The 10,900-nt window shown below is 61.1% G+C and overlaps 3 protein-coding genes and 1 pseudogene across 3 annotated transcripts; 1 reads left to right on the plus strand and 3 right to left on the minus strand.

The window, feature by feature from the left end:
* Positions 1-672: 672 nt before the first annotated feature.
* GL50803_0060275 (uncharacterized protein) lies at positions 673-1,197 on the minus strand (the record flags this gene model as incomplete). Its single annotated transcript, XM_038046207.1, has 1 exon — positions 673-1,197. The coding sequence occupies one exon, from the start codon at positions 1,195-1,197 to the stop codon at positions 673-675; it is 525 nt and encodes a 174-aa protein (XP_037902240.1).
* Positions 1,198-1,520: 323 nt separating this feature from the next.
* On the minus strand, positions 1,521-3,794 carry GL50803_00112696 (Ankyrin repeat protein 1; annotated as a pseudogene).
* Positions 3,795-4,377: 583 nt separating this feature from the next.
* Positions 4,378-5,706, plus strand: GL50803_00112695 (uncharacterized protein; the record flags this gene model as incomplete). Its single annotated transcript, XM_001707996.2, has 1 exon — positions 4,378-5,706. The coding sequence occupies one exon, from the start codon at positions 4,378-4,380 to the stop codon at positions 5,704-5,706; it is 1,329 nt and encodes a 442-aa protein (XP_001708048.2).
* A 350-nt stretch (positions 5,707-6,056) lies between these two features.
* On the minus strand, positions 6,057-10,352 carry GL50803_00112693 (VSP; the record flags this gene model as incomplete). Its single annotated transcript, XM_001707994.2, has 1 exon — positions 6,057-10,352. One exon carries the CDS (start codon positions 10,350-10,352, stop codon positions 6,057-6,059), a length of 4,296 nt encoding a protein of 1,431 aa, XP_001708046.2.
* Between the last annotated feature and the right edge of the window lie 548 nt (positions 10,353-10,900).

Raw genomic sequence — 10,900 nt, forward strand, 5'->3', positions numbered from 1 at the left:
GGGTGATATCCACTACCCAAACAGGCCGGTAGCGGTCCTGGCTGTCTGAGGCACTGTCCCACTATGTGCCTCCACCAACGCCGGCCCCACCCATGTGCCAGCTGCTGCATGGATTCCTTGCTTGACGCGGCCTGCAGGGGGAGTAGAGCCTGTTCTCCTGCTGGGTCACCGCGCATTGCTGGGGGATGCACCGGACAAGTATCTCGAGTGTCGGACGAACCGGCCGGGGCAGGCACCCGCTCGATAACCTGCCCAGTACGGGCACAGGCCTGTCCTGCCACACAGTCGCTCAGGCGGAGTCCTCGTCACTTCCTGACATTGATCCGTTGAAGGCGAGCTGCATGACCGACAGGAGCAATCGTGCAGCTGGGTCCCGCTGTGCCATCGCTCATGCTTGATGAGCTACGTGGCCAACGGGAGACGTGCTGGCAAGGGATTTCCTGGTCTCGCCATGAGTCAGGTCGCCGTCACCCTTGTTACCTCTACAACAGCAGGGCAGGTGCTGGGGATGTTCATCGTAACCTCAGGCTTGCCAATATCGTCGCGTCTCTGACCTCGGCCTCTGCAGGAGCGTCCTGTGACGGTGCGAGTGAGACCTCCACGCACTGTAGCTCCCCGCATAGGGCGGGCTCCCAAGGCTGCACCAGGGCCACTAGCTGCTGCCCAAGGATGTCAGACCGCCACTAGGGGTCTGCTCAGGGAGCCGCAAGGCAGCACCAGCAGACTGCTCCCAACGGTGGTGCTCTTTACGCTATCGAGACGGAGGCGCCGTTCTTTGTCCTTTGCCTCTGCTGCTGTGTTAGGGCTTGATCTACCGGGCCTGGCAGGAATAGCGGTACCAGAGGGTGCTACCATAGCAGGCGTCCCGGTGCGTCTTCCGGCAGGATGGATTGCCACACAATGGAGAGTATGGTTGAAAACCCTGCTGCTTACGGGAAACCAGTTCGGACCGCCTGCTGTCTTGGTGTGGCCGTGCTGCCCAGCTGGATCAAGGTAGTAGTCCCACTGAAACCCGTCACCTTCACGGGCAGCTTTGACCTCTTTCGTCTTCATGGGAGCAGCTCCCCTGTTCTTATCTACGCGCCATCCTTGTGTATCATAAGCGCCTCTTTTGCCTCTGGCTGTCCTGCACCACCGCCACATCAACAAGGCGCCTTTGTATGCACTTCGTCCGGCTATAGTAGCATCTCTGGCCATCTTCTACCCTTTTGAAAAGAAACGGCAGATTTACTCATGGGCCGCAGAGCAGTCCAAAAGTCAGTGTGACAGCGACACCAGGTGCACTGCTCCTAAAGGGAGACACTACCTCAAACCAGCCCTATTGTGCCTGTTTCCCCTCTCCTCCTGCGTACTGCACCCATGAGGACACCCGGCTGTGACTAGCATGCCCGTCGCTTTCACGTTTCAGTGGCTGTGCAGTGCTGCTCGTACGAGTATCACGGCTCTGTCCGTACTGGCTGGGCCGTACTGCCCTCGCTATCAACTAGATTCTCCTCGGGATCAAAGGGAGGCGGCGATCATCAGGTAGTCCAGCCGTTCTTGTCCTGGAGGCCCCTCTCCTCCCCAACAAGCAACTCGACGGGATCAGCGTGCCCCTGCTGGGCCGCGTGCATGAGGGCCGTCATCCCCTGTGCGTCACGCTGACCAACACCGAGTCTTTCTTCAAGCAGCATCCAGACGGTCTCCGTGCTATTCGTATGCGCGGCACGCATCAGCCTGGGCAGCAAAAAGAGGCTGGACTGAGGGTCAGTCGTGTTCATCCTGTCACTGAACTGTGCAAGCCTATTCTCCAGTGCCTTAATCATAGCTAGATGTTCCTTACTTTGGTCTTCAAGTGCGTCGATCTTAGTAGATCTAGTCTTAACATCCTCTTCCAGCAACGCGATCCTGGCGTTAGCGCCATTCAGCGCAGCCTCCAAGGAGCCGCACCTGTACCTCAGCATCACGCACTAGCCCCCAGCTCACTAACTGGAATGTCGAATGTAGTGAGCGTCTCGTGCAGCTCCCTGGCCGTCGGCCTCCTCTCTGGCTCCAGCACGAATATCCTCTCCAGAACATTCTGCATGAAGCCATCAGTGAGACCGCTCAGGTCCGGCCTCCACCCATCGATGAAGACCTCTGCCGGCTCCTTGCCCCCCAAGAAGTCCGGTCTCCTCAGAGTTACTAGTTCATAAATGATGACCCCGAGGCTCCACACGTCGGAGGCGGGGCTGGCCTCGTTGTGGAGGAGCACCTCGGGGGCAACGTATGCCATTATTCCTATGAGAGTGCTCCCACTCCACAGGGCGTCCCTGCAGAGGCCGAAGTCGGCGATGACGAAGCGCTCCCCGTCTTCGCTGATGAGGACGTTGGCAGGCCTGAGGTCGCAGTGGACAAACCTCCTAGTATTTGCTCCATTGATGCTGTGGAGGTAGGCGAGGGCAGCGGCGAGCTGCCTCACAATTGAGAGGATTATAGTGATAGGGATGAGAGTCTTCCTTCGTTTGTGCTCGGTGAGGAGGCGCTCGAGGGTCTTGTCGTGCCGGTCCGTGACGACGTAGATGAAGCCCCCGTCCTCGACTACTTGATGGTACCTGAAGACCCCCGGGTGGGAGAGGTCGGGGAGGGTGGTCAGCTCTAGTCTGATCTCATCTACACTGTTTTTGTCCAGGCCCCCAAGCTGAATGACCTTTACAGCGAGCTCCAGATAGCTTTGAGAGAGTAGACCTTGCTCATGAAGCCCCTGCCCAACACGCTATCCAGCCGCTCGTGGAGGTCCCTGATGGTGAACTGCGGGGCACTGACAGCTGTTGTTGCAGGCTCAGACGAGGCAGTGTCCATCCTGGTATTATTTTGGTAATCTACCGTTTTGGAAACGATCCTTTCCACAGGAGTTTATGTCTACAAGTCTACAGCGGCCCTGTATCTGTGGGGGCTTCTGCATAGGAGATGAGAAGGCCACCTGCGCGACCGTTTCACCCACCGGCGTTCCAGTGCTGACCGGGGGTGAAAAGGCCTGTTCCCCTTGACCTCTGCGGAAACGGGCAGCTGTGTGACCCACTGACGGCCACCACTTCATTGAGGTGTCTGTTTGCTGCACAGCTGGAGGGAGATTCTAGTCCATCGTCGGATGCAATCAACAGTTAAGCGCGTTCACTCACGGGCTTTCTGGATAGTATTCACAGGCAAGGATCCACTAGCCTAATGCCCTTATTTTCAAGAAAAGACGCCACCTCGGGGTGACCTCGTGTACTAGCCATACAAAGAGCAGACTCGCCGCCTACGTCCTTCTCTCTCTCCAGCAGTAACTTGACACAGTCCAGACGGCCAAAGCCTGCTGCAGCTGTGAGGGCGGTAACACCTCCGTTTATTTGCATGCCTCCCTCAACATCCAGGAGTAGTTTCACGACCTCGGTGCGGCCAACAAGTGCCGCCCACATGAGGGCTGTCCATCCATTACTGCTCCTCATACCGCCCTCGCACCTCATCAGCAGCTTCACCACTCTGGTGTGTCCAAGCACCGCAGCGACCATCATGGCTGTCCCCCCACTTATGTCTACTCTCCCTGTCTTGACAAGCTTCGCCACCATCCTTGCCTGATAAGGGATGTAGCGCTTCACCGCGTCCACGTCGTTTCGTCTGGCCGCCTCCATAAGTGTGGTGACGCCGTCCTCATCCACGCTGCCTTCATCATCTGTTTGTGGAGACTCAGTTGGGTTTCCCGCGCCCTCTTCGCTTGCGTCCTTCTCAGACATGAGGAGTAAGGCGCAGTCGCACTCCTGAAGGAATTGATCTAAGTCATCCATAGACAACATTTTTACTCCGGGTCACATAGAACGCGTGTGGCAGTACGCCTGCAATTCCTGGGCCTCTTGCAGCGCATCCAGATGGCGCATCATAAGCGGACTGCATGCCTTGAATTCCTTCCGTTGCCCCTGCTATGTGTAGCAAGGTGCAACAAAGTGACTATTGGGATTCTGAAGCCTAGAGCCCCCTTTACAAGCCGTGGTGTGCATCCGTTCCCACCACACGGACCATCATGCTGAGGAAACACGTCCGCTTGGAAGGCAGTAAACGCTCCACTCCAATCTTAGCGCACGCCTTGCACGGCGGCAACCACCTGGTCGGTAGTCTGCGTGCGCGAACTCCCTGATGGTCTGAAGCAGGCCATGTCTCGCTGCAAAACCTTGCCCCTGGCTGGAAGAATGCCCTGCAGGCAACGGCTTAGCCGCGCTGTGACTGCCTCTGCACCCATCTGCCCGGGCTGTTGCGAAGACTCGAGGTGAGAACAGCTCGGGGTCCCCATAGCAGCGAGCATGTGGCCAAGAGAACAGCCCGACTGTTTGCCCGGGGCTGACGTGCAGATGGCGTCGCAGAGCTATGGACCTCAGTCTTAAAATGAGCGCCCTGGAGCGCGCGGATGTCTCTTCTGGGGATACCGCTGCCCACGCCCCCGGATCCCCCCTGTGCGAGTGGAGGGCCGAGCTTGACGCCCCAGTCATCGCTGCGGTGGTTGCGCGAGTCTGCGGTAGGGACGCTGTCGTGGCGCTAACCACGCGGGGCCGGGCCCCCATCGTCCATGCAATCGCCTCCAAGGGCATCAGCGGCAGCAGAAGTGTCTGCAGCCTCGGACGCGCCGCTCCGGGGGAGCCCCTGACCGCGGTCTGCGCCCTGGATGAGCGGGTCTTCCTCGCCTCTGTGTCGGCCATCTACGAGCTCGTGGCAGGCTCTCATCGAACGCATCGCCTAGTTCTGCTCTACCCCGCGCGGGACATCCCCTGGCCCATCCGAAGCCTCTCTGCCGAGAGGTGCGGAGCCGCAATTGTCCTCGTCGCTACGTTCGGGCTCCCAGCACAGGACCCGCAAAGCACGGGCCTTCTACTGCTCTGCCTGCGTGGTGGGTGTCCCCAGGCAACTGTCCTCCCCGTCTCCGTCGCTGACACTGCCTGCCCCTCTCTGCGCTACGATCCGGCCTCCTCCCTCCTCTATGTCCTGGCCCCCACGACTGATGCAGGAGTCGTTCTGTGCTGCGTCTGCTTCCAGGAGCCCGCAACTTTGGACCTGGTGCTACGGGGGTTCGAGTGGTTCACTCAGACCGGCACGGAGTTCTACATGTCCCGGGTTGTTATCTCGAGCCCCGAGGAGCATCTCTCGTACCGCTGCAAAGAGGGTCCTGAGCTTGCAGAGGCGCAGGTCGGGGCCGTCTGCATGTGTGGCACCTCGGCTGTCGTCGCCGTGTCGGCCGTTTCCGAGACCGGCGAGCGCTCCGATCTGCCGGTCCTCCTGGTCGTCTCCGGCCTGCTGTCGCATCTCTCGTTCTCCACGATAGAACTCGATGACTTCGGGGCCCAGAACCTACCCCCGGAGTCTGAGTCGTTCCGCATCTTCTCTCTGTCCCCATCCTCGGCTGCCCCGGGAACCCTCTGTCTGGCCTTCTGCAAGGGAAGCCTCCTCCACTTCCACAGGATGCCCGTGGAGAGCGGCACAGACGGCCCCCGCTCTGTCAGCACGTGCGAGTTGGTCCCTTCGACACACACGTTCTGCGCCCTGTACGAGACAGAAGGGGCCTTGCGGTGCGTCTTCACGGCCGTGGATGGAGCGCGCCTGTTCCTCTGCATGGCGAGCATGCAGGTGAGTTCCGGCCGTCGCGCTGGGGTCGGGGGGAGGTCGCAGAAGGGCCAGGAGGGGAAGCAGAGGAAGCACAAGGCACGGGTCAGCGATGCGTAGGGCTGTCTTTCCGCTGCCCAGTGCATACAAGGGTGCGCACAGCCACGACCGTCGCGCAGACGAGCCAATGGCAGGAGCGGGCCCGCACCTCTTCCTGCGCCGTGGAGTCTGAGGATCCGAGCTGGGGTCCCGGGGATGACACACGGCTGCAAGGGCATGCATGGGAGACACACAGGGACACAGACACGCAGGTGCACCTCTTCAGCGTCCCACAAACGGATGCTCTCGTGCAGAGACCAAGCGGGTCTGTGAATGAGGCCCACGAGAGCCCAGAGATCGGGCACCCACTGCTCACCCACGCTAGAGCACCGCCCACATGTCCATACAGCATTTACTACCTAAGTCTACATCTACGCTTTGCCCCGGCAGAGGAACCACCAGCAGAGGAAGCCGACGAGGCCCCCGACGACGATGACAGCGGCCACAGCGATGCCAGCTATGGCGCCCGTGGAAAGGCCGCTCTTGTTGACGCTAGAAGATATGCACCTGTTCTGTCCGGCGACCGGGCCGTATCCTCCCTCGCACTCGCACACCTTCTGGTTGGGGGCAGAGTTCGGCGGGCAATCTGCGGCACAGCTCTTCCCGTCGACCTGTATGTTGTGAGAACTGTCGGTGCATGCCGTGCAGGTCTGGTCGGCAGGGTTGCAGGTCTGGCAGCCCGCCGCACAGCCTGCGCTAGGATTCTGTTCGCACCTGTTCTGTCCGGCGACCGGGCCGTATCCTCCCTCGCACTCGCACACCTTCTGGTTGGGGGCAGAGTTCGGCGGGCAATCTGCGGCACAGCTCTTCCCGTCGACCTGTATGTTGTGAGAACTGTCGGTGCATGCCGTGCAGGTCTGGTCGGCAGGGTTGCAGGTCTGGCAGCCCGCCGCACAGCCTGCGCTAGGATTCTGTTCGCACCTGTTCTGTCCGGCGACCGGGCCGTATCCTCCCTCGCACTCGCACACCTTCTGGTTGGGGGCAGAGTTCGGCGGGCAATCTGCGGCACAGCTCTTCCCGTCGACCTGTATGTTGTGAGAACTGTCGGTGCATGCCGTGCAGGTCTGGTCGGCAGGGTTGCAGGTCTGGCAGCCCGCCGCACAGCCTGCGCTAGGATTCTGTTCGCACCTGTTCTGTCCGGCGACCGGGCCGTATCCTCCCTCGCACTCGCACACCTTCTGGTTGGGGGCAGAGTTCGGCGGGCAATCTGCGGCACAGCTCTTCCCGTCGACCTGTATGTTGTGAGAACTGTCGGTGCATGCCGTGCAGGTCTGGTCGGCAGGGTTGCAGGTCTGGCAGCCCGCCGCACAGCCTGCGCTAGGATTCTGTTCGCACCTGTTCTGTCCGGCGACCGGGCCGTATCCTCCCTCGCACTCGCACACCTTCTGGTTGGGGGCAGAGTTCGGCGGGCAATCTGCGGCACAGCTCTTCCCGTCGACCTGTATGTTGTGAGAACTGTCGGTGCATGCCGTGCAGGTCTGGTCGGCAGGGTTGCAGGTCTGGCAGCCCGCCGCACAGCCTGCGCTAGGATTCTGTTCGCACCTGTTCTGTCCGGCGACCGGGCCGTATCCTCCCTCGCACTCGCACACCTTCTGGTTGGGGGCAGAGTTCGGCGGGCAATCTGCGGCACAGCTCTTCCCGTCGACCTGTATGTTGTGAGAACTGTCGGTGCATGCCGTGCAGGTCTGGTCGGCAGGGTTGCAGGTCTGGCAGCCCGCCGCACAGCCTGCGCTAGGATTCTGTTCGCACCTGTTCTGTCCGGCGACCGGGCCGTATCCTCCCTCGCACTCGCACACCTTCTGGTTGGGGGCAGAGTTCGGCGGGCAATCTGCGGCACAGCTCTTCCCGTCGACCTGTATGTTGTGAGAACTGTCGGTGCATGCCGTGCAGGTCTGGTCGGCAGGGTTGCAGGTCTGGCAGCCCGCCGCACAGCCTGCGCTAGGATTCTGTTCGCACCTGTTCTGTCCGGCGACCGGGCCGTATCCTCCCTCGCACTCGCACACCTTCTGGTTGGGGGCAGAGTTCGGCGGGCAATCTGCGGCACAGCTCTTCCCGTCGACCTGTATGTTGTGAGAACTGTCGGTGCATGCCGTGCAGGTCTGGTCGGCAGGGTTGCAGGTCTGGCAGCCCGCCGCACAGCCTGCGCTAGGATTCTGTTCGCACCTGTTCTGTCCGGCGACCGGGCCGTATCCTCCCTCGCACTCGCACACCTTCTGGTTGGGGGCAGAGTTCGGCGGGCAATCTGCGGCACAGCTCTTCCCGTCGACCTGTATGTTGTGAGAACTGTCGGTGCATGCCGTGCAGGTCTGGTCGGCAGGGTTGCAGGTCTGGCAGCCCGCCGCACAGCCTGCGCTAGGATTCTGTTCGCACCTGTTCTGTCCGGCGACCGGGCCGTATCCTCCCTCGCACTCGCACACCTTCTGGTTGGGGGCAGAGTTCGGCGGGCAATCTGCGGCACAGCTCTTCCCGTCGACCTGTATGTTGTGAGAACTGTCGGTGCATGCCGTGCAGGTCTGGTCGGCAGGGTTGCAGGTCTGGCAGCCCGCCGCACAGCCTGCGCTAGGATTCTGTTCGCACCTGTTCTGTCCGGCGACCGGGCCGTATCCTCCCTCGCACTCGCACACCTTCTGGTTGGGGGCAGAGTTCGGCGGGCAATCTGCGGCACAGCTCTTCCCGTCGACCTGTATGTTGTGAGAACTGTCGGTGCATGCCGTGCAGGTCTGGTCGGCAGGGTTGCAGGTCTGGCAGCCCGCCGCACAGCCTGCGCTAGGATTCTGTTCGCACCTGTTCTGTCCGGCGACCGGGCCGTATCCTCCCTCGCACTCGCACACCTTCTGGTTGGGGGCAGAGTTCGGCGGGCAATCTGCGGCACAGCTCTTCCCGTCGACCTGTATGTTGTGAGAACTGTCGGTGCATGCCGTGCAGGTCTGGTCGGCAGGGTTGCAGGTCTGGCAGCCCGCCGCACAGCCTGCGCTAGGATTCTGTTCGCACCTGTTCTGTCCGGCGACCGGGCCGTATCCTCCCTCGCACTCGCACACCTTCTGGTTGGGGGCAGAGTTCGGCGGGCAATCTGCGGCACAGCTCTTCCCGTCGACCTGTATGTTGTGAGAACTGTCGGTGCATGCCGTGCAGGTCTGGTCGGCAGGGTTGCAGGTCTGGCAGCCCGCCGCACAGCCTGCGCTAGGATTCTGTTCGCACCTGTTCTGTCCGGCGACCGGGCCGTATCCTCCCTCGCACTCGCACACCTTCTGGTTGGGGGCAGAGTTCGGCGGGCAATCTGCGGCACAGCTCTTCCCGTCGACCTGTATGTTGTGAGAACTGTCGGTGCATGCCGTGCAGGTCTGGTCGGCAGGGTTGCAGGTCTGGCAGCCCGCCGCACAGCCTGCGCTAGGATTCTGTTCGCACCTGTTCTGTCCGGCGACCGGGCCGTATCCTCCCTCGCACTCGCACACCTTCTGGTTGGGGGCAGAGTTCGGCGGGCAATCTGCGGCACAGCTCTTCCCGTCGACCTGTATGTTGTGAGAACTGTCGGTGCATGCCGTGCAGGTCTGGTCGGCAGGGTTGCAGGTCTGGCAGCCCGCCGCACAGCCTGCGCTAGGATTCTGTTCGCACCTGTTCTGTCCGGCGACCGGGCCGTATCCTCCCTCGCACTCGCACACCTTCTGGTTGGGGGCAGAGTTCGGCGGGCAATCTGCGGCACAGCTCTTCCCGTCGACCTGTATGTTGTGAGAACTGTCGGTGCATGCCGTGCAGGTCTGGTCGGCAGGGTTGCAGGTCTGGCAGCCCGCCGCACAGCCTGCGCTAGGATTCTGTTCGCACCTGTTCTGTCCGGCGACCGGGCCGTATCCTCCCTCGCACTCGCACACCTTCTGGTTGGGGGCAGAGTTCGGCGGGCAATCTGCGGCACAGCTCTTCCCGTCGACCTGTATGTTGTGAGAACTGTCGGTGCATGCCGTGCAGGTCTGGTCGGCAGGGTTGCAGGTCTGGCAGCCCGCCGCACAGCCTGCGCTAGGATTCTGTTCGCACCTGTTCTGTCCGGCGACCGGGCCGTATCCTCCCTCGCACTCGCACACCTTCTGGTTGGGGGCAGAGTTCGGCGGGCAATCTGCGGCACAGCTCTTCCCGTCGACCTGTATGTTGTGAGAACTGTCGGTGCATGCCGTGCAGGTCTGGTCGGCAGGGTTGCAGGTCTGGCAGCCCGCCGCACAGCCTGCGCTAGGATTCTGTTCGCACCTGTTCTGTCCGGCGACCGGGCCGTATCCTCCCTCGCACTCGCACACCTTCTGGTTGGGGGCAGAGTTCGGCGGGCAATCTGCGGCACAGCTCTTCCCGTCGACCTGTATGTTGTGAGAACTGTCGGTGCATGCCGTGCAGGTCTGGTCGGCAGGGTTGCAGGTCTGGCAGCCCGCCGCACAGCCTGCGCTAGGATTCTGTTCGCACCTGTTCTGTCCGGCGACCGGGCCGTATCCTCCCTCGCACTCGCACACCTTCTGGTTGGGGGCAGAGTTCGGCGGGCAATCTGCGGCACAGCTCTTCCCGTCGACCTGTATGTTGTGAGAACTGTCGGTGCATGCCGTGCAGGTCTGGTCGGCAGGGTTGCAGGTCTGGCAGCCCGCCGCACAGCTTGCCTGTGTTACCGCACAAACTAGGAGAAATCCTACCAACATTAGCCGGATTCATATGCCACTGCCCTTCCGTCAGGCCGGTGTGTTGCCGCGAGCAGTGAGAGACAGCCGCTCTTGCTCTCTTGATCGGTTGGACTGGAGAAGGACAAGATAGGAGCACATCCATCGGAGGCCAACTGATAGCGCAGTTCTCCCTGGCTTCAGTAGGAACAGAACCAGTGAGGACCAGACTCAGATCGCACCTCTCTTGTGGAATGATTGGTCGGGGTGCACTCCTGTACATTGCTGTGGAGTATTCGTTGGCTCCCTCTGCGGGGGCTGGTGTCTTGGTAGTAAACGCATCATCGGTAGATTCCGGTGATGCCTAGTTATTGATTTTGGGGGCAGACGTCTGTTGTCTTATCTGCCCCAGTGTTTCTGTGCGTTTGGTGGGATGAGTACTAGCACGTGCTGTGGCCGCAGGTAGGACGAGGGGTGCGTAAGCAACACTGTGATGCCTGGCTCAGAAACTGATGAAACTACTAATGCGTACACTCAGCACATATAATTATTCGCCACATTGGCAATTACCAGGGGGAGTGCGCCAAATG

The sequence above is a fragment of the Giardia intestinalis genome, chromosome 5, assembly GCF_000002435.2.
Source record: "Giardia intestinalis strain WB C6 chromosome 5, whole genome shotgun sequence".
In the NCBI taxonomy this organism is placed as follows: Eukaryota; Fornicata; order Diplomonadida; family Hexamitidae; genus Giardia; species Giardia duodenalis.